Here is a 23,320-nt window from a genome sequence, read left to right as displayed (position 1 = left end):
TATTTAAACACGCAAAAAACAGAGCTTGGCCAATATCCAGCCATCTTCACCTCATGCTTCGTCAATAACCCATACATACTTCGCGAGCAAACGCTCATTTTAGGGAATCGCGTGTCTCCTTTCGCTCGACTCTCGTGGCTGCGTTATCTCGCGCTCCCGCGCGACAACTCTCTATCCCCGCGATGTTAAATGATGCAGGGGGCGGGCGATACTTGTTCACTTGTTTAATGCGATGTTCCCCGGTTTTCAAATATTTAAGACCCCATGTAATTTTCCTCTGTTCACATAATTTGACAATAAAACATTGCGATAAAAGTGGAAAAATTGAAAACATCTTGTTTAAAAAAGCGACGACTTTCAACGTTAGCTTAGACATTTTCAAGTCAAACTTAACGGGTACGAATTTAAATACCAATTGAAATCCTAAGAGATAACTATTTTAAAAATGCAATGGTGGAGATACAAGGGTAAAAAGATGATAGTAAGGTCTGGATAGTAGCACACATGTTACAATTTTAACAAACAACACAACGTTTTTTAAAACATGCTTCAACAGAATATTCCGTGAAGTACAAAGTATACAGAGTTGAAATATATATATATATATATATATATAAGCAAACACGACAATGTAAAATATTGCAAAGAAAGTTTTATGGCCTATAGCAATAAAACTGTCATGAACTAATTTGTATATAATTAAAGCTTACCGTCCCAGCCATTTGTGGATGGCCATCTTTTTAACACTCTTTTTTGATGCACGTTTGTGTTATTTTTGATACGGGGCTGTTAAAACTTTTGTTTAAACGAGATCATATTGTTTTTTCGCTTTGAACGAGCAAAGGTAATTCCGCTGTACTGATATTTAAACTTAGTGGAAGCAACGCGATTGAATATTATTAAAGGTTTTGTTTTTTTAATAAAATGATCACGGAATCCCTTTCTTAAGCGTTTTTAAAACAAAGTTTAAAAGAGCGATATAAATCAGACATCTTCAACAGGTAGAGTGCGTTCGTGCCGCGGAGGGGGGCCAGATTCAAACGGCGCGGTAATGCTCTGTACCTATAACTAAACAATGCGACTTTCCCGTCGCATTTAAATTAGCTGTTCATTAGCCCCGCTCTTCCCTTCAAACAATCAAAGCCGCACCCAGCTTTTCAGAAAAGTTGATTTGGGGGTTATGTTATATATTCCCCCCGAAAAAAACAAAGGAATCCGAGCTCATGTAAAAATAATGTAGAATATAATTGCAAAGAAAGTTTTAAATTAACATGATAAAGTTGATGATTTAGTGTAGGTTTTTCCCATTCATAATTTCATAATTTGAATATGAATAGCTTCTTTTATCCTAAGCTGGAAGGTGGTAAAAGCGTAATATTTTACATTGTGATGTTTTCTTTTGCTCTTGTTTCTAATTAGCATTTTGCGCAAACTATATATTCAACTCTGGTCTTTGTAATTCAAACTGAAGATGACAGAAGATTTTGTTGAAACATTTTTTTAAAAAACGTTGTGTTGCAGGTTCTTAAAATGATATTAAGTCACGTAAAAAGTTTGGGACAAATAGTCTCTCTGAAAATCAATTAATTTTGTATTTGAGCCTCTCAGGAATTCAATTCGTATTTATATTCGTACCAAATTTTATCCAGTTTGACTTGAAAATGACGTAGAGCTCACGTCGGAAGTTGTCGCTTTTTTAACAAGATGTAGGATTTAGAATTTAAGATAATTAAATATATATGTATGTATGTTTTATCAGACTGTTGTCAAATTGCTTGGCAAATCTATTCTTCAGAATGTTTCCCAATCAAATTATTCCTTAGACGGGGGTACATACATACATACATACATAACTATTTTTTATGTATGACATACGATGTTACAAATACTTTGTTAAGGAATTGGGAAGACTCTTTATAAACTCCCCGGAATATCGTCAAACTTTTTTCAATTTCTCTCTCTCAGTTTGATAACTGAAGTTTAATTAATGTAGTGAGTTATGAACTGCCTGTGGCACTGAAGTTTCCCACTTTGTTTAAATTAATGAGACCATGATCATCAATATTAAACACATTATTTTCCCCTTGACAGTCGTTGCGCATGTTCTAGGGTGTTGACAAAGGACGAAGCAACCATATACTCACTCATGTCCGTGAGGGTCGTATGCTTGTGGCCAGGTTTTCAGCAAACATTTCCGCTGATCAGTAAAAGCTAATAGCAATCGTCACTCTTCATCGTTGGAATTAAATTCAGTCATTTACTCACCATGATCTCGCGTGTCATATGCTATTTGCTCAACTTCGTTTTGTTTTCTGTGATACGGGAAGGAACTCGTGCGGTTGGTAAGTTATCTTTTCCTTATCCAAGTTTTTCTCTTGTCCTGTTTTTTTTTTTTTTTTTTTTGCGAATAACTGAGGGTTTCTTTCACATCCACATAGCTACCATTCCACCATGACTGTTGTTTAAGTTTTAAGTGGCTTTATCACCGACTGACAACTTAAAGCTGACACTTTCATTTGTGGGGTTTTGCAAGCGTTAAAGAAACCCCACTGGATGTCCCATATTTAGGGTTGGAATTGAACACGGAGTATCCAGCTCCCCAGCAAACAATACGCCATATCGCCTCTGCATCGTCAATTGAAGCAATTCTTCCTAAAAACGAGCGTTCCACCCAACCCAATAGCTTGATCTAGGATAATTAAATATGTATGTATGTTTTATCGCACTGTTGTCAAATTGCTTGGAAAATCTATTCTTCAGAATTTTTCCCAATTAAATTATTCCTTAGACAGAGGTACATATACATAACTTTCTTTTATTTCGGATTGTAAGAGTAGCACATAGCGTAGTTAGTATAAAAAGGAACAAAAATATTAGGCTTAAAAAGTCAAGGGCTTAACTGCTTGATTAATATTTTAACAATTATACCAATGCACTGATGCAAGAAGGGGTAACTCTTAATTTGATAGCCTAAGTGCAAGCGGCCCGAGCGATGTGAGTCGGTTGTATTCGCAGGCCATTTATTTGACGGTATCACAACCTTTTTAAAGCTATTTTGAGTGGCAAAAGGCGAAATTCTGTTTCGGCGAGGATCATTTGGCTGCTAATTTTGCAATCTGCAAAACGAGGAAATGCAAGTTCAGTTTGAGCGTTGTTGGCAATTCTCCCAAACACCAATTAATGAGTAAGTTTATTTTTGACGTATGACATACGATATTACACATGCTTTGTCAAGGAATTGGGAAGCATCTTTGTAAACTCCCTATCGAATATCGCCAAACCTTTTTCAATTTCTCTCTCAGTTTGATAACTGAAGTTTAATTAATGTAGTGAGTTATGAACTGCCTGTGGCACTGACGTTTCTCACTTTGTTTAATGAGACCATCATCATCAATATGAAACAAATTGTTTTTCCCTGACACAGTCGTTTGCGCATGTGTTAGGATGCTGACAAAGGCCAAAGCAACCATATATACTTACTCACTATTATCATAGAGTGATCTGATTTGTATCCTGGATGGATATCAGAGAGGGCTGTAATATTAGCAACACTTTGGCTAATCAAGAAAAAGTCGAGCCTGCACTGTACTTTAGGGCTGCGTCGTCTCCACGTGTACCTACTAGTTTCCGGGTGCAAAGCTTTCCATATATCAACTATAGATCAAGTTTCTCAGAGAACTCCTTGATGATTTTACGACAGTTTTGGTGCGTTTTGAGGGAGCCACCTGATTTATCCTTCTCTAGATCAAGTACAAGGTTGAAATCATCTCCTATGATAACGTCGTCGCATTTGAAGTCATCAAGGTGTCCAAAACAATCTAAAAAGAAAGCTAGGTTGTCATCATTTGGGGCATAAATTTTAGCCAAGGCTAAACGTTTGTCATTGGCCTTTATGTCGCAAATTATAAAGCGCCCTGAGGGGTCAACAAAAGTTCTTTCAATTTGTAAATTAAAGTTATTATTAAAAAGTATTCATACTCCGGCTTTATTACTTACGTGCGTACTAAAAATAGTTTGGTAGCCCCACTCAGCAGACCATGCGTGGTTAGTGTTTTCAGTGCAGTGAACGTCTTGTAACATGCAAATTGAAAACTTTTTCGATAGAAGCCAGTTGAACATTTCCCTTCAATTCGTTTTGCGTTATCTCTTAGTCCCCGGACATTGAAAGAAGCAAAGCCATGTTGATCTTGTGGCGGTGTTTTGTGAAACTATTCCTTCACGCCTTAGCGCCAAGGCAATGCAACGACTGCCCATTAAATACTGAGTAAGTGTTAAATGTTCAGTAGGAAAGCAATTGCCAGAGGCACAAAAGTCAGTAAACAAGCAAAAAAATATACAGACTCTCGAACCAAAGCAGTGAAAAAATATTTCGCAGTCCTGAGGCACAAAAAGAAAATTCTTGGAGAAAGTAAACAAATAAAGGTTTGGACCTACTCGAGATGACGTGCACAGTACATAAAAACAAAACAAAAACGTAAAGGTGTTTAAGATCCCGTTTTATGAGACCACATTCCCAACAGGCCAAAGTGTTGGAAAACGTTATCATCAACACCAATTGCGAGTTGGTCTTCTTGCCGTAAAATTTGCATATGACATAATTAAGCTAATGTTCCGAGGTTCGTGCCTTGGAGGGGTTTAGCAGTTTGTAAAAAGCGTTTTACTTTAGGTACTCAGGGATAGCTTTGTGATTATAGCGTTCTTTGTTTATGATTAGGTAAAGGCCTTTGACTGTTGCATTTTGGATTACCTGTTCTTCCCTTGTTTTCGTCATAAGGATTAAAGCTCTTCTTTCAAACTGAATAGCTCGATCGTAATCCTCTGTTCTGTAGGCATCGTTATTAATATATAATAACTAGAAGACTGCTTCATCTTACCTTTCTTGGACCATACCGTATCTCTGTCTTCTCGGCTTACGAAACGAGCAATTATAGGCCTATTTTCACCCGCTACTCTTTTCCCTACCCGATGTACAGCATGGAAGCGGATCTGTGTTTTGACGGCTTTTTCAGACATTGGTTATAAGTTAAACTTGACTCAAGTTCTCTAATTTTTCTCCTTACTTCGTCCAAATCAGCTTTAAAATCATTGCGGGGCTTATCCATGTCAGAGTGAATCGTCGCAAAACCTTCAGTGACTACTTTGGTCAGAGAGTCAATTGAGTCTTTCAAGTCTTGATATATAGTTTGTGTCGGCCATTTTCTCTCCAACCGAGGAGTCAGAGCCGCGCTTCGAGCGTTTTCTTGTGATATACTATTTGCTCCACTTCGTTTTGTTTTCTGCAACACGAGAAGGACCTCGTGCAGTTGGTAAGTTGTCTTTTCCTTATCCACCTTTCTCCGTCTTGTCCTGTTTTTTATTTTTATTTTTTGCGAATAACTGAACGTTTTTTCCACATCCACATAGCTATCATTCGATCATGATTGTTGTTTAAGTTGAAGTAAATTGGCTTTACCAACTGACAAGTTTAAGCGGACACTTTCATTTGTTGGGCCTCGCGATTTGAACACGGAACATCCAGCTCCCTAGTGTACGCCATATTGCCTCTGCATCGTCAAGTGAAACATGAAGCAATTCTTTCTGCAAACGAGCGTTTCAACATGGATATTCCACCCAAGACAATTTTAAGGTATTGATTGTAATCGAAGACTTTAAGGTGTTCAACAAAATAACTGCTACAAAAGACGATCTTCTTCAAGAATTACTCTCGCTACAACGGATAAGGATTATAAGAAAAAGAGGGCACGATTAAGAGCTTCCTTGAATAAGAACTGAGCTAGAGATTTAAAAAGTTGTTTATAAACAGATGCCTTTCCTTGCTTATTATTTTTTTAATCTTGTAATTTTCGTACTAGCATAATGTTGTCTTTTTTTACATATAGATCCTCCTCTCATCTTTTGAGTCCAGTTTTTAATATAAAAGACTTAATATTAAATTTCTGGGCAACCATAGGGAAAAAAACTACGAGGATTATATTGCTTCGGAGGCACCGTTGAAGAGGGTCCGTTGTTTGCGGGAGGCGCGCAACATGTGTTCCGAAAGAAAAGTCAATTCACGAGATCGAGAAGCAGAAATGTTTCCGATTCTTCTCTTCTCAGAAGTACTTTGGCGTGTCTCTCGAGAATTGATTCCACCATAGTTAGTAGAGGACTATGATTCCACGTTTGCGCGCCGTATGAAAAGGACGGGGGTGCGTGTAGGAAATATTGAAAAGAACCCCTAAGAGGTACCATGATCTATAAAAGTTCCAAATTATGGGTTTTAATTAGACAATATTAATTAATTAGTTAATTGTCTCCTGTCATAACTTTTCGGGTCAATACGCTAAAAGGTACAGCTAAAGCTCCCGCTGTGGAACGTTTGAGGCTGAACACCCTAAGAGGTACCAAAACCGCTTTTTTTAAGTAATGATCCGTGTAAGGTGGATAGCAATTTCTTTTCTTATGCGGCAACGGTGCTTTCCCCGCATAGGAATGTTATTATTTTTACACAAAGAATGCATAAACCTACAGGAAGGCCGTTAACGCAATGAAATTCATTTACAGCCCATTTTGATAGGGTGTTTTTTTGTGTTAAAAGAGCTTGACCAATCAAAAGAGTTGAAAACAAAAGCCAAGAAACGTTTACAATTTTACATGTTCCCCACATACGATTTCTGTGGTATTCAATCTGAGACCAGATTTTGTTATATGGAAGATGGTTGGAAAGATATAATACTGCTTTATGAAGTTTTGTGAACTTTTGCCGTTTAAGCCAATCAGAAGTAAGTACAGACAATAGAAAAGTTATCATCTTTTTGTATTCCAATTGAATTCCAACATGTTCGTTGCCGTTGTTGCTATCGTTCTTATCTGGACCGTTTCTTAACCCCTAAAAGGTACGACGAGCACCCCCAGTCCTTTTTATATGGGTCCCCCCCCCTATCCTGGGCGCCGTCGTCGTCGGAATCTTTGTGGAACCGAACAGTACAACCCACAAAATGTCCACAAAGAAGGTCGTCGTCTGTTCTAATTCACAGACATTAAAAAAGACGCATAGAGATATGGGTCTTGATATAGAAAACTGTGCTTTGAGAATGCCATGCCCTATTATCCCTGATGAAAGTTTGCTTTCTCACACTGACATGCAAAATGATGAACTTACAACGACAGCAGATCCCTCTCGTATGACATACTTCAACACGCAAGGTGTCCTACTAAAACGAGTCAGCGCTCTTTCAGCCATTTTTTTAATGGTCCAAATCATGGAATTCTCTCGCTTACACAGTCAAAAATTTCTCAAACCCCCGTGTTTTTTATAAGAATATTAGCAAGCTTACATGGCGATTTCATATTTTTTTCTAGGAGTTCAAAACTGTCCTCAGAGCTTTTTTATTTCAATACACTGTTCATAAATATGTAACATCATATATTCATATCTATTAGATTATACTAAGCCAATAAAAAAACTGTATTGTATAGCGATACTCACCGTTACGTAGCCCATTGTCATTAATGTGCCAACCAGAGATCTATCGGCTGTCCAAATAAAGGTTATTTTGTTCTGTGGTTGGCAAAATTTAAATATCAGTATTTCTAGTAGGTATATTTGGTGCCTGAGATGCAAATAATATGAATGTCGCCCCAAAAATGCAAATATGGCGGATCACTCGGTTAGCCCGGGCCGAGCTGCTTGAAAGCGAGGTTAGCGAGGACAAGCGTTTCCCTTGATCCCTGCGTATGGCTTCACGTACACAAATTAAACAGAGGACGATATTCCCGGAGCGATCGCCAGCAATATTAAAACAACGAAAAGCTTCAATTAATTCTGGCTAAAGTACAGAGTGAATCCTTGAAGGGGTTGAAAACAAAGCACAATTAGTGAAGAGTTAAGATGGCTGGAATGCTTCGGGTGATTCCTGCTTCACTTTGAAACTTAGAGAGTCATATATAAATGAAATGTTTATTGTTTTGTTTAGGGTCGAGGAATATGTTTAATTCTTCTAGCGCTGGAGCACTGATTGGGGTTACTGTAAACTGAAATCAACAAATCAAATCAACTGTTGGTTTTTGAGGAGAGGGGAAAACCGGAGTACCTGGAGAAAAACCTCTCATTGCAGAGTAGAGAACCAACAAACTCAACCCACATATGACGCCGAGTCTGGGAATCAAGCCCGGGTCACATTGGTGGGAGGCGAGTGCTCTCACCACTGCGCCATCCCTGCACCCCCTAAAAAGCGCAAGGAACGCCAGTTTTCTTTGCGAAGAGCACCGAAGACAACGAACTCCAGACGTTCAAAATGAAGATAGAGGCTGACCACGGCCACAAACTAAAACACGCTGAACGCGTCAGAAGAACGGGTGAAACAAATTAAGGGGCTACTGACGTATTTTTTGAGGTGCGTTGCTAAGGATGTAATGGTTAAGTAATATGAGAGAATTTGGCATTATTTTGGTCAGTTTCCAACTTTTAAAAACCAATGACCTAAATATGATGTCATCATGCCACGCTCATGGTCACGTGACCAATAAGAGAAATCTCTAAATTTGTCTCCGTATTTGCTACGCAATTTGGGTATTTAATCAGTGGTTTGATAATTTGTATTGGTTTTTGCATCCAGCTAAGCATGGTTTTCTTTTTATTGGAAACAACAGTAAGTGCGGTGATTTTTTCTTCTATGGGTTTTCTTGTCAGCTCATGATATGATGACGTCAGACACCGGAAGTAGCATTTCACTTCCTTAGCAACGCGCGAAAAATCCGTCTGTGGGCCCTTAAGGCAAAAACAGAAAAAAACGCCTTCAAAAAAAAAAAAAAAAAAAAAAGAAGAAGGCAAACAATGCCTTTAAAAAGCCAGCTATCTCTCTAACAGACGTTCAAGAACAAAAATATCCCGGACCCGGGTCAAAGTTTCGGAAGTAGAATCAGTCCCTTTTACCACCGACATGCATACCGGTTTAGTTAGAATTGAATTGCTGCAAAATCGCGAGGCCAAAAGGCTGCATTCACATTACTGCAGAGAGAATCAACACCAAGCAACTAATATTTAGCAAACTATTCACCTCAGTATCGGTGGCAAAGGATATCCGGAGTTTGAGTAGCCAATCAGCGCGCGCGTTCAACGCGATCCACTGTTTTAGTATATAATAATATTATATATTAATAAGACGAACTACTTTCTTGGAAGGAAAAATATCACTCAGCAGTTTGAAGGTGAAAATCTCAAGTCTCGTAGAACAAAAACCATTGCTAAATGAAATCTTATGAAGGATCCACCTAAAAGAGGCGTATATACGTCTTACTTCATAGAGGAAAATTATGGCAAAGGCAAAAAAACCAACGTACAATTATAACAAACTTGAATTGCGTGGATGCACTTCTTTCTCATCAAAAGCAGGGATGGAAACTCAAACAAGGACACGATGTTCGCCTATAAATGATTTCGGTCCTTCCTGATTATATTTGGGTACACAACAACTCGAAGACACGACGAAACAGAATATAAAGCAAAGCCTCACTAACCTCGCTTTCATCCAACTGGGCCCGGGCCGTCCGAGTGATCCGCCATATTTGTAATTTGCTTGCTATCACGTGGTACAGGATTAAACACATGGTATCACCCACATGTGCCACAAGATGTGTTTGTAAGAGACGACTCGCATTATCTGAATGTGTCAAGAGTTGGTACACACACGGTTGCCGATGTCTTTGACTGCACTTTTGAATGTCTGAGTCATCCCTCTTGCCTGTCTTTCAACCTGGCTGCATCAAGAGGAGCTGATGGCAAGCTCTGGTGCGAGTTGCTGTCTTCTGATCGATACAGAGACCCCGACGAATTTAGGATCAACGCAACTTCACACCACTTCTCTGTTCAGGTGAGGTTTACGAAAGGGAAAAGTGTTGCAAGAAATTATCCCAGATGGGAGCAGGTGCTCCAAACTGAATGGCTTCATGGCTCAGTTGTTAGAGCATTGCACCAGCATCGCAGAAGTCACGAGGTCGTATCCCGTTGAAGCCAACTGACTCTTTCAGGTGTCTATAAACGACAATTGCTTAAATTGTCCAGTTATGTGCGACGATCACTTCGTCCTTTCGTTTCTAATTAACCCACTCTTCATTCAAAGTGACATTTGTATCCTTATTTTAAAGAGACAATTGCTTAAATCTCGCATATGGAATTTAAGTTCCTTTTCCGATCGGGTGGCCAAAACATTTGTTGGTTCTATAAAGTGTCAGACAATTATCCTGTCTTCAACTTACACTGTAAAGGTTAATAATTTGTTTACAATTACGTCTGAAGAAAGTTGTCTGTATCCTGACATGGAAGATTGTTTCTTTCAAAATGAAAATAAACGTTGCTTTGAAATCGTTAAAACACAATTTGTAAAAGCAACACAAGTACTTCAAGAATCACCCCGTAGAACGTGGAGAAGGCATGCGCATGTCAACGAGTAAAAGGATTGCTCGATGTGTATAAACAATGAATACAAACAAGTTCAAGAAAAACGGAAAGAATAACCAAAACTCGGTCATTATGTCGAAGTTAAACGATTTTGGGTATAAAAGACGATCTTTTTTAAAATTTCAGATCCAATGTGCCTCTTCACCTTGCCAAAACGGAGGTTCATGTGTACCAGACTTGAAAATGAAAACTGTCCGCTGCAACTGTAAGATTGGCTTCACGGGAGATCACTGCGAAATAGGTCAGTATTTGATGTCACTTAAGTCGATCGAGGTGCTGGGGTTTCCAAGCAGTTTGCGCCCGTACCTGTGATCATCTGAATGGCATGTTTGGTGCTGAAAGTGTTGATCAAGTGGCAAGTTTTTCTGTTGTATATTACCATTAGTTTTTTCCTCTCTTATTTTGAAAAGAAACTGGTTAAATCGATGTTGAACCAATCATTTTTGTTTCTCTTTCAGCTGCCTCATGCAAAGCCCTGTTCGAAGCTGATAAGCAGGAGAAGTAAGTGAATAGCATTTTTTTCCCGAAACGCGATTAACACTAAAGTAAAAATTACTCTATTTTCATTGGACGAGAGCAGTTCAGTTTTATAAAGTCCCTAAATTATGTTACTATGGCGACCAAGCACGCTTGACCAAGGGCCCTCAAATCAGAACAAAAATGATCGACTATAGTTTTGCTATTCTTAATGCAAACAACGTAAAAACCAAAACAAAACATAATGAATGATGGTAAAAGAACAGCAGTCAAGCGCAGATGAAAGTTTTTCATAACTAAACGCGATCGAAAACAATATAAACAAAAAACTTTGGGGATTTCCTCCTTCAATTCGGAATAAAATGGAACGTCTTCTCAAACGAAAAAAGGCTTAAACCATTGAAAATCATTTTCACAACCAAATTTATTTACATTTTTCGCAAGCCGGAAAGCGTTTGAACAAGCGATAAATGAATTGCAGAATCGCGTAGTTTTCTTTTAAATATCTCGAGCGCCGCTTCGTTTTCCGGGTTACAGTTGCCTTGTTGATACAAAACAAAACCTTTTTCTGGATAATAATAGGGAAGCCATAACAATTCACAATTATTGAAGTCATTCATTGAATTTTTGAAACAACTCAGCTCGTTTAGTCTCTACTATTCTGAGAAGTTTTTACCCCAATGTAGTTCACTTGAAACTGCTACCTCATGGTAATCTTTCTTCTTTTTTGACTAAATAAAATGGTGGTTGTCACGAAAGGACTAACAGAAATCAACTTTGCACACACCGCTTGACCGACGACAATGATCTACACTAGGACATGGCCGCACGTAGAATGCGGTGCGGTCCAGCGGTTAAGGCGACAAATTTGCATGCCCATGCTCCAAGTTCAAACTTGGAAACATCGGAAACCTCGTGTGAGATTTTCAAGGTATTCCAAACCCTTGCGAGAGTAACTACAATTTCCACTTCCGAACTCAACATATTTGCTTCAAAATTAGCGTTTCCAATCCTTCAAAACGCGATTATTGGATGCATGGTTAAATCCTAAACTGTCCAATACACAGATTGAACACAAGCGTGCTTACCACACTTCTCTTGGACTCTGGACTAACTTCCGTCTTGTGTCAAATGGGAGATTTCGGATGCGGAGCTGGAGGATGGACACCGGTCATGAAGATTGATGGAAACAAGGTATTATTTTGTGACTTACTCCAACCTGCCTTGTTCCACGGAACGCTGATCACTTTTATTAACATGCCAGCGTGCGGACTCCGGCGCATTTTTGGCTGTCTCTGCGCAGGCCTGAATCGTAGAAACTTTGAATTGAAGTTAAATTCCAATCGACGTTAAAGTTTTTTTAAGTAGGTCGGACTCACTACGCTGAATATGAACTATATACCTGTTGTGATACAGTGCATACATAATTAATTGACCACTCCAAATGGCCAATGAAACGGACAGGACGAAACAATAGCTTTTTCGAGGGGAAAACTAGTTGGTTAGGTACATCCAGTGGTCAGAACGGGTCTTGAACTCAGGATCTCCGGATCTCAAGGCGAGCGCCGTAACCCACAATAACAGACAGCTGCGTAAACATAACATAAACATAACCATTAACATAACTATTAACATAACCATTAACATAAATGAGGTAAATCATGTATAAAAACAATTTCCCTAACTAAAAAACATACCAAAAATTTTGATAACTAAATAAATTCGTTAGCTAATAATTCAATAAATATTCAACAACTGATAATGTTTCGGCATGTACAATATGTCTAGGCAAATCGTTTCATTTCCTTACAATGCGAACAAGAAAGAATATTTGTAACAATTACAAACCGCGCTTTGCAGTTAAGTTCGTAGTCGTGATTAGCTCTTGTACGAGTACTTTTGGCAAACTCAAAGAAATCTGGGAAAGATGGATTATGAATACCAAAAACTATTTTATAGCATTTAGCCAGAGAGTGCATGCAGACATATTCATGCATCAATGGCTTGCATGCACTCTTTTTAATGAACAAAACAAAGGACCAAACCGCCTGAGTATTATCATATGATATGTATTGGGAAAACAAAATATACAAGCGAAAAAAGTCTATTGGACGTGCGTCTAATTAGGGGCATCTCTGAAAATAATCATTATGGTAATGAGTGTATTGCAATTGCTATTTTTATTCTTATTGTCCATTATGATTTCTAGTGGGAAGTCCTTCCTGGTACAACGGTCAAAGCTAATGTTGTCGCTGGTCACTAATGCAGGAAGCAAAGAAGTGCGTTGAACACTTTCTTATGCGAAGCGCCGAATTAACTGATCCCTCCAGAGTTACCGTACTCCAAACACGCCATTTCAACCGACCATGATTACTAAAACGTAGCTTTAATGTCTGATCCTTTTTGTTAGAGTTTCTTTCCTTGTTTTTTTACAGCAAACCTTTCTCTACAATAAGAGTTTTTGGAGCAACAAGGAATCCTACAACCTTCCTGGAGGACAGACTGGGTTCGACACAAAAGAAACAAAGTTACCAACTTACTGGAACACATCCTTCAATAAGATCTGTGTCGGTATGAAGATCTCTGCCGCACAATACCCAAATTTCGTCGTCATTAACAAACGGGCTGATTCTCTCTATTCGCTGATTGCCGATGGGCAATATCGCAACGTACCACTTGGCCTGGCTGAATGGAAGAAGCTAATTGGTCCACAAGCCTCCTTACAAACTGGTGCTTGCCTAATGGAGGGTTTTAATGTTCAGTGTAGCTTTACTGGAAGCTCCAAAGCAAGAATTGGCGTTGTTCGTAACAACGGGGACAACTGCGATTCTTGTGACTCAAGACTCGGCTTTGGCACTGGAGGTCTTCACGATACCAACAATTCGTGTGGAAACAATGCCCGGCACGGAGTTGACAACGGTGACAAGCATATCAGAGCTATGGGATATATTTTGGTGCAGTAAGTTGTCTCTTCAAGGACTGCTAGACCCTGTAATCATTTTTAGACAGTGCTATTTACTAGGATAGAACTGACTTAACCTTATCAGCACCGAATGGCAGCGATCGAAATTTTTTTTAACGGAAATCTCTCTAGAGCCTTCAAAAACCTTACAGTAACGAAACGTTTCTCAGTACACACAAAAGAAGACATTGTCGTTAGTGAACAACTGTTAAACAAAGTTGGTTTTAAAAAGGAACTTTCTCAGAATGGCCAAGCTATTTCTGGACGAGTCAGTTTTGAAGAACAAGTTAGTAAATTTCGGATAGGAAAATTGACAATAATGGTTTTGCATGGTGACTGTATCTTTGGTTAATACTCATCTGTTCCACATATTGTATTTTAAATTAGGAAGTTTAGCAAGGACAACGACATCGAAAACAAAACTATAACTTATTGCTTACGGTCTCAAGTATTTCGCACGATTATTCGGTCTTGTTCATCTTTAAAAATACGGGCAAACTATCCTGTAAGTAAATGGGTATGAGCGGTTTTAAAATTAAAAAAAAAAAAAAAGCAAACAGAAAACTGAAAGGTTCATTGTCTTATGCTCACTTTGTCGTCAAAACCTACAATTTGGGGATTTCACGTTGCAAAGAAATGCACGAAATTTCCTTTCTTAACCAATCAACTTTTGTGGCGTTGCCGTCTTAAGATAGTACGCGTGCTTTCATTGGTCAATAGATGTGTTTGCATGAGTATAAAGACATGACTGCGTCTTGGGTTTGCATAGCTGCCTCGAATTCTCCCAAGCCCCCGAGCGTTTAGATCAGGTTATGACCATCATATAACTGTCACACTTAGTCTCACTTTGAAACCGAGGCTGTGAAGTTTCCTATTTGACACTCAGTGGAATAATCAAATTTGAAATTAACTGCTGCAACAAGACAATGATTAAAAGATAAGTTAAAGAACAAGACGACTTAGATCATGCAGCGTTGATTACCACGTAAGAAATGAGTAGTACATTGATCTACTACCTAGGCTCTGGAGTGTTCGGAAGTGACAAATTAATATTCGATACTTTGGAATAATCATAAATGTATTTGTAATTACTGTTTCCGGGTCGTAATTAAAAGTTGAATTGTGAACAGCACCACCATTTCCTTTGGTTCTTATTATAAGCAGTGGAAGAATATTTAGTAGCTTTCTCGGGATTTGCCATCTGCCGTCGTGGCAACCAGACTAATACTATCAGGGTCTCTTTGTATTCTGCTACGCGAGGAAGACTCCTTTATGGTGAACTTCGCTGGGGGTTCGTAATCGCGAAGAGCGCACGTTGAAGGCAGTTGACAAACGACACTGGCGACAGAAGAGGCGCCATTCCATGTTTGGAGGCAGGTCCCTCTGTTGCATAAACTTAATTTAATACGAACTGATGAGCGTGCGAACAGGGCTAGGGACGACTGGAATGACGCATCAATCGATGACCTTCTGGTTGTAAATCGAAGCAGCTATCTCGGTCTTGCGCAATCCTGGTATATCTTCTTTTCTTGTTCTTTTTTTTATTATTTTCAATGTCAATTTCCCCCAACCTTTTTGGTAAAAAAAATCTTTTTCTTATTTTTATCCCCTTTATTGTGCCTCCACAGACGAGGCAAGTTGTTAACGACGACTATATGAAGTCGACAACTTAATTGAATCGACAATTCTTTTTTAATTTCTTTACTAATACAGGCTTTCAAAACTAAAATACAGAGCATTTCACCTTGAAGTAAAGTAAAGTAAAGCAGACCTTATTTAACGTCGATAACTTGTAACAGTTTTTAATTACTGACACGACACACCTGAGGTCGACGGTGTGCTCATTTTACTCCCCCCTCTCCTTCAGTGCTCCGTTTTACGGGTATTTAGAGCTACTAGCTACACGGAAAGGAAAGGAGTCGAAACAAGGATGCGAGATCCGGGAATCGAACTCAGGAACTCTTGCACCAAGGCCGCGCACTAACCGACTGTGCCATCTTTGCTCCTCCTCCACCTTATAATACATTAGTTGATATTTCAAAGGGACAGAAAGGAATTAAAAATAGCAAGACGTAAACAGAGATAAAAGACTAAAAAGAAAAAGTAGAAGAAGTGATACATCCTCTCAAACAATGTATTTGGGGCAGCTTATGCATAAATTGTTGTCCATTTTGCTCTAATTATAAATTTCCTTAGTGTGTTTACTTATTTTTAAAAGCAATTGTACGTGCACAAAGGATCTTTTCGTTGAGTAACAAGCTGAAAATTTCAAAGCTGTTACTGTCAGGAAATGCGTTTCCACATACAAGAAGTTTAATTGTCGATAACCAGTACGTTTTGGTGTAATCTTGGAAAATATAGACTTGATTCCAGCCGCTTTGGGAATGCGGTTAACATCCTCGTTCCAACGAACGGCTGGATCACTGGTCCGTATCGTTTGTCCGTGACGTAGCACCCGTCGGGGTATTCAGCTTGACAGGCAGGCGACTTTCTGATTGGTGGGAAAATACAATTGGCTGTACCAGTGATCCAGCCGTGGTGTGCGCGGAGGAACGCGTTCGCACAAAACGGCTGGTCAATCGACCTTAAGGAAAATAGCAATAACAAGAAATATGAAGAACCGCTGACTTTAAAGTCGTTTGCGGTGCTGCGAAATGGATCAAAGTAAGAGATAACGTGCTCACAAATGGGAGAAAGGGAGTTGCCTATAACAAAAAGGCCGCGTTTGCTTAAGTAGTTTTCCTTTTCAAAAGGAAAACTACTTTGTGTCGGCGGCTTGATTTTTCGCTGTTGGTAGTTGGTAACTTAAAGGCCAGTTTAGTATTCTAACGGTTGGAGTGGATCTAGCATGAAATGGAGGCTAAGGCGGGCAAATTAAGTTGCATTTGAAAAGATTTGCCCGCTTTAGCCTCCATTTCATGCTAGATCCAGTCCAGCCGTGAGAATTCGAAAATGGCCTATTCACACACGCGATGTTTTGTCATCGATAATTCTTTGTTATCGACTCCTCGTCTGTGGAGGCCCTAGGCAACTGTTTTTGTTTCTTTTGTAACAGATTGACGACGACAAATATGATATTTCTGACAGTGAGCCAAGCACACCAAGCCAGAGCTTCAAGCTTAAGAGAGAGCGCTATTTTACCGATACACATTTATAGCACTAGCTCTTCTGCATATAGTGGATTGTTAAATTTTCGTAAATAGTATATCTGTATGTCTGGCTGACATTTGACTTCGCATAGTTAGCGATTTGAATGTTTCTTTCTTGTTGTAGGCCATTCTTTTAATCACTCGTGGTTGGTAGTGTCGTTGTTTCCCCGGTTTTGAGTATCCTCCTTTGTCAGTTACGCCGATTTTGAGAACCTGACTACCAAGATTCAGTCTGTCCCACCAAACCCAGGCAAGCAAATCCAAGACGGAAATTTTAAAAAAAATCAAGCCTGTGGCTTGATTGTTTTGGTTAAGTTCCTCGAAGCCTTGCGGCAAGAAGAAGAAAAACTCATTTGAAAGAGATTGCTCCCATACAGTTAACTCCTTCTAAGAAACTTAGAGTAGTAGACTTTCAACGAACCACCAATTGTCAAATTCGGAGAAGACGCCTAAAACGCCTAAAACAGCTCGGAACGACCAAAAAAACACAACACAGGACTCAGTTGACACTTTATTTCATCTTTCATTGAATTGTTTGCTTTCAAACTTTATTGCCGAGCAAATCGCAATCGCCGTAATTTTCTTCTGTATTTATTCTTCTTACGATCGATAACAACAACCACACCAACGTAGGGTGGTCCGCCTGTGATGCCACGAACCGCTTCGAGCCGTCTTTTTTCGCTTTGAAAATCGCGCTAGATCATCAAATGAAACTCTCATGAATGCATCTTGACTTAACTAGACGCTCTAGGGTTTCCCGTGGTTTGTGTTACACAAAAATAGAAGGCACTGAATTGGGTGGTGTTAAACTGCAGTGTTCCAGTTAATATTTTCAAGTAGGGGATCATTTAGATCATTTGAGCATTTGAGGGGTCATCCAGACGTCGTGCAAGCAGTGGCCCTTTGGTTCACATGTTGTCAAGTTGAGTATGTCCCAGGAGCGAATCCGCAAATTCCACAAAGAGAGAAGAACAAAAATTGCGTCGAGAGCGCTCCTCCCTCTCCCCGCCCCGCAACATGCCCTCTATTCGAAAAATGTGATGTATATCTATCAAGGTAAAATGTGTTTGAAATAAGAAAAGCTCTGAAACTGAACTAACGATTATTTTAAGTAAAACCGCCTGATGCACACTGCACCACTTGAAAGTCGATTGGTTACAGAAGCTCTTTAAATACTGCTCAGGGTAAAAGCTCCCTCCACCCTTCCTTAAAAACCGCCCCTGATGTCCTATCCCGTTTTCAGAAGACGTTTTCCTGCCTGTCATGCATGCCTTTCAGTACACTAAGCAAACGTTTATTCTACACACTAAGGAAGGACCGTACATGTTGTTTCCGCTTCATAATTCCTCTTCTTTTCAGTCTAATCTGATGCCAGGACAATTTTTGCATCAAAAAGTACCGTAAAAGCCGGCAGTTAACAGTAAAAGGCAAGCTAAAAGATACCCTGGGTGCCAGAGGAATTTTGTTTCAAGGTTGGAGAGAAGGCTCCGGTCAACGGCCGATCGTTGGTTTGGAGTCGCGATGCTAGGAGACCACAAAGGTTAACGTGATCACCTTGCTTACATTGAATGAACTACAGGGAAGAATGTTAATCGTTCGTCGTTTGCAGAGTAAAACAACGTAGTTTTTCGCCAAGAAACTTCTGTCTTTCGTTTTTTGATTTTGTTGTGATATTTGGCTGAATATTTACATTTCATTTGTCGGGTCAGGAAACCTTCTTTGTCTGTTTTAATCAAAACAGAGTTTGTAATTGAAAATCTAAACATAAATGAGATGCAAAAACATATTTGCGAACACGGCAACCTGAATTAGCGCAAATTACAACGCTGACAAATACATAAGCGAAGGAAAAGGTTAGTAAATATGAAGTTTTTTACTATCTGAATGTTTTTGGGTTAGATTAAAGCCATATAATAATAATATTGCGGAAAAATCTTAGTGTTAATGAGTAATGTAAACAATCTTCGCACTGGTTAGTCGAAGCATTAAATTGAATTAACCGGGAACTTAAAGAAATATTTTTGGCTTCATATTAGACAACTTCGTTTTACACCATAGTTACAAAACAGATCTTTTTCTGACGTTAAAAACTACAGCTACCTATTAATCAGTTGCCAGAAAGAACACGACTTCCTGTCATATTTATGAAAACTGCTCGCGGGTTGTCAATTTCAACCCACGTGTGCAAATTTGTTAAACTCGAATATTACACAACACGATGAATTAGTAAAGGCCGAAAATGTCACAAAAACCTTTTCCAGCGAAATATTTTCTTGAAACAAAGAAAATATTTGCTATTAGACGCAAAAAAACCTTCCCATTTCATTGCGTGTGTGAAAATAAGAAACCCAATTCGTGTCAAATCAACTATACGCAACAAAATAAATTCAGGATCAAACCCTTTTCTGAAGAATCTTTTCCTTAAATAACGACGCAAAACATGGACTACAAGCTCTCATTCAAAATAATTCTTGACTAACAAGAACAAGCTTTCTTTCCAATAAATCTTCACTGTCACACTTCCAACATGTTTTACCTGAAGACTGTGCAGAGTTGAGTACAAAATAAATGTAATTATAAACAGCCAGACAACTGAGATGCGACTTCAGTAAACACGTACAGATGCATTCAAGGCGTTCGATTCCCTCAATGTTTGTTAAGCCCATACAAAATTTGCCATTTGGTTTTAGTGTTGTACATATTAAACAAAACAGTTGGTAAAATATTAATTTAGAAGCAAAGCTCTGTCACTCAGTTGATACGGAGATCAAATTGTTGTCGAAGTCCATTACTCGTCGCTTTTAAGATTCCAGATATTTTTTTTCACCGCCTGTCTTGTTTATACAATTGACTTTCCATTCTTGAGCCCCATAAGGGTATATTTTGTTTAAAAATTCACTAAAACGCCATTCCCGTTACAATGACTTCCGACGCCATTGCAGGTTAATTACATGTTCTACTGTGTCCACCGGATAAAATCTACGCAATTCTACTACCCCGTGAACCCTAAAAATAATTCGCGGAGATGACTCTACCCACAAAGACACTACTTTGCAGGGGAATGACAGGAAAGACTTTTTTATGCGTCGAGGTCCATAAACACGCAAAAAAAGAACGAGGCTGATATCCAGCCATCTTGACCGAACAAGCTTGGTCAATAAAGGATTTATTACATAGGATAAAATACCAACAAATTATCTTTGATCTTGCGGGACCAAGCGAGAAATCGAATCACAGTGCGGGATTTGGTTCATCTTGACCACTCACGGAGCTAAACTATTAAATGTGGTGTCCCTCAAGGTTCCATTTCAGGCTCACTATTTATCCTTATATCAATTATTGTAATTCCACCTGGTCTTCTACATATGTCTACAATTTAAATAGAATATTCTACTTGCAAAAGCGTGCTGTGCGATCAATAACAAATTCAGTTTACCGAGCTCATTATGCCTCTATATTTGCGAAACTAGGCATCATCGACATTTTTCAAATAAATTCATTTCAAATTTCTAAGTTCATGTTTTATTATCACAATCAGTTACTATCTTCGATGTTTTTGAATTTATTTGAAACAAAGCAGGTACGTACACAATTACGGTACTAGAATAGCCAACAATTATCGGCCACTTTTTGTCGCGCTAACATCAAACAATTTGCAATTCTTTCTCAAGGTCCAAAAATCTAGAACTCTCTTCCTGGATGAATTATTAATTCATCTAGTTATCTGGACTTTACGAAAAATATGTTAGGGTTTCTTTTTTAAAGAAACTGAGCTACAATGTAGTTGTGTCGAACAAGCATTGCATGAGATTATTCAGATTAATGATAGGCATATGAGGGGCCCGTCTTATAAGACCGGTGGTTTCTTGGGGTCTCCTCGAGCTCACCACAATAATTGTAATATCCATCCTTTTTTTAATTAATGACTTTATTCTTATCATTAACTGCCTTAGATCTTCAGTTACAGTTAATAATAAGCCATGGGTAGATTCAATCTACCCTTAGCCTAATTTGCATAATTTTTTTTCGTGGGCAAAGCTCGTCATGCGTACTAACGGTTATTTTTTCTGAAAGTTCTTTGGTTTTCAGGCTAAATATATTTTTTTACTGAGAAGCCTATTTTATAACCTTTAAAATAGATATTGTAAGCCACATTGTTCATAAATATAAGTCCAGAAAAGTTAATTAGTTTCAAGGGACTTTGAGGACCCATGTTTTCTTCATGACGAAAATGAGTTCTTAAATTTAATTTTGACGTATGACATGCGATAATGGACAAACCTGCGGGTAGCAAAGTTGATTTCAAAGAGTAATATTGTGCTTCAGGTTAATGGCAAGTAAAGAATACACTTCATCACGTTAATTATTTACTACGGAAGAGTGAATCTTCAGACGTCGAAGACAATTTAGCAGGTGTTCTCATAAAAAAAAATGTCATTTCCGTTCTTTGCCCGGGACGCTCTTTCTAATTTTAGATACTTTGCCAAGGAATTGGGAAGAATCTTTATAAACTGCCTATCGAATATTGTCAACCTTTTCTTGATTTCTCTCTCTCAGTTTCATGAAATTAAACTAATTGAGTGAGTTAAAAAACTGCCTGTGGCACTAAAGTTTCCCAATTTGTTAATGAGACCATCATCATCAATATTAAACGAATTGTTTTTCCCTGACAGTCTTTGCGCATGTGTTACTGTGTTGACAATAGACGAAGCAACCATTTACTCAGGTCGTATGCTTGTGGCCGGGATTTTAGCAAACATTTCCGCTGATCATGATCAGTTAAAGCTAATAGCAATCGTCACTCTTCGCGCTGGAATTAAAGTCAATCATTTACTCACCATGTTATCGCATGTGATATGCCATTTGCTCCACTTCGTTTTGTTTTTTGTGATACGAGAAGGAATTCGTGCGGTTGGTAAGTTAATATCTTTTCTTTTATCCTCGTTTTTCTTTTGTCCTTTTTTTTTTTTCTTTTTTGGCGAATAACTGAGGGTGTTTTTCACATCCACATAGTTACCATCCCATCATGATTGTTGTTAAAGTTAAAATAAAATGGCTCAGTTTATCATCTGACAAGTTAAAGCTGACACTCTCATTTTTGGGGTCTTGCAAGTGTTAATTAAGAAACCCCACTGGATGTCCCCTTTTAAGGGCGAGATTTGAACACGGAGTATCCAGCTCCCTAGTAAACAATACACCATATCGCCTCTGCATCGTCAATTGAAGCAATTCTTCCTGCAAACGAGCGTTATCGACATGGATAAAACACCCACGCGTATTAAATTTCTGGTAAACCATAGGGGAAAAAAACAACGAGGATTAAATATTGTTTCGAAGAAACTGTTGAAGAAACATTGTTTCGTTGTTTGCAGGCAACGCGCAATATTTGTTGCGAAAGAAAAGTCAATTCACGAGAGCGAGAAGCAGAAATGTTTCCACTTCTTTTCAGAAATACTTTGGCGTGATTCCACGTTTTGCGCGCTGTAACATGTAGGGAAACATTTGTTCCTCGGGCTTATGTTTTTAAAAACGTTGTGTGTTAATTTGTTTCCGCCTCGGTTGTTTTTTTTTTCGTTAAACTTTGGTTTTTCAAACGAGTTGATAAAGGTCGAATTACCACCGTGAAAGATTTGGAAAGCTGAGGTTTCGCGCGTTAGCCCTTTGTCAGAGCGAACAGAGGAATTGTGGGTGTTGAGGGTTTTCATGAGGGTGTGGAGCTGAGGAGTTTTGTCTTTGATGGAAATATAGTGACATGAATTTGTTAATAAATGAGTGGCGTGAGAGGCGTTCATTGATTTCAGTTGAAAGATTATTTTATTTACAAATTCATGTTACCATATTTCCACCAGTGGCAAAGCTCCTCCACATCCTCATAAAAACCAACAACACCCACAATTCCTCCATTTGCTCTGACGATTGGTTAACGCTCGAAAAGTCAACTTTCCAAATGTTTCTCGGTGGTAATTCCACCTTTATCAAGTCGTTTGATAAAACAAAAGCTTACATGTTTCACTCACGCGGTACCACAATTTCTTTAGAAACTACTTTTTTTTTTTTCAGTAATGATTTGGTCGCGGCGGGTAATTAAGCTCAAATGTGTTTCTCCTATTTCTCGCGACCAAAACTTTCCAAAGTTGTTAACCTCTGATTAAGAAATCCTTAGACCACCAAGCGGACTAGTTAGTGAATTTGGGTGCTTTTGCAACGATAACGGCGACGGCAAAGAGAACGCCGAAAGAGAAATTTGCATTTTTAGTGGGCAAAAACAATAGCCTTGCACGCTCTGCAAATGCG

General features: G+C 38.7%; 2 protein-coding genes across 2 annotated transcripts in view; both read left to right on the top strand.

Moving 5' to 3' along the window:
• Window positions 1-2,135: 2,135 nt before the first annotated feature.
• Window positions 2,136-14,272, top strand: LOC138027269 (uncharacterized). Its single transcript, XM_068874829.1, has 6 exons — window positions 2,136-2,342; window positions 9,577-9,851; window positions 10,565-10,679; window positions 10,897-10,939; window positions 11,983-12,109; window positions 13,351-14,272. The coding sequence occupies exons 1-6, from the start codon at window positions 2,267-2,269 to the stop codon at window positions 13,876-13,878; spliced, it is 1,164 nt and encodes a 387-aa protein (XP_068730930.1). The 5' UTR covers window positions 2,136-2,266; the 3' UTR covers window positions 13,879-14,272.
• A 7,476-nt stretch (window positions 14,273-21,748) lies between these two features.
• Window positions 21,749-23,320, top strand: part of LOC138027268 (uncharacterized) — a 15,697-nt gene continuing 14,125 nt past the window's right edge. The window contains exon 1 of the mRNA XM_068874828.1: window positions 21,749-21,941. Within this exon, the coding sequence (XP_068730929.1) occupies window positions 21,758-21,941 (184 nt within the window). The 5' untranslated portion in view covers window positions 21,749-21,757. The remainder of the gene's footprint in view (window positions 21,942-23,320) is intronic.

The sequence above is a fragment of the Montipora capricornis genome, chromosome 12, assembly GCF_036669925.1.
Source record: "Montipora capricornis isolate CH-2021 chromosome 12, ASM3666992v2, whole genome shotgun sequence".
NCBI classification, from domain to species: Eukaryota; Metazoa; Cnidaria; class Anthozoa; order Scleractinia; family Acroporidae; genus Montipora; species Montipora capricornis.
Note: the sequence above shows the minus strand (reverse complement) of the source record. Positions and strands in the feature narration are given on the sequence as shown.

Coding starts and splice junctions, on each gene's coding strand:
- LOC138027269 (XM_068874829.1), top strand. CDS start 2,267: ATGATCTCGCGTGTCATATGCTATTTGCTCAACTTCGTTTTGTTTTCT. Junction 2,343..9,576: donor GGAAGGAACTCGTGCGGTTG/GTAAGTTATCTT, acceptor CACGTGGTACAG/GATTAAACACATGGTATCAC. Junction 10,680..10,896: donor GGGAGATCACTGCGAAATAG/GTCAGTATTTGA, acceptor TTTCTCTTTCAG/CTGCCTCATGCAAAGCCCTG.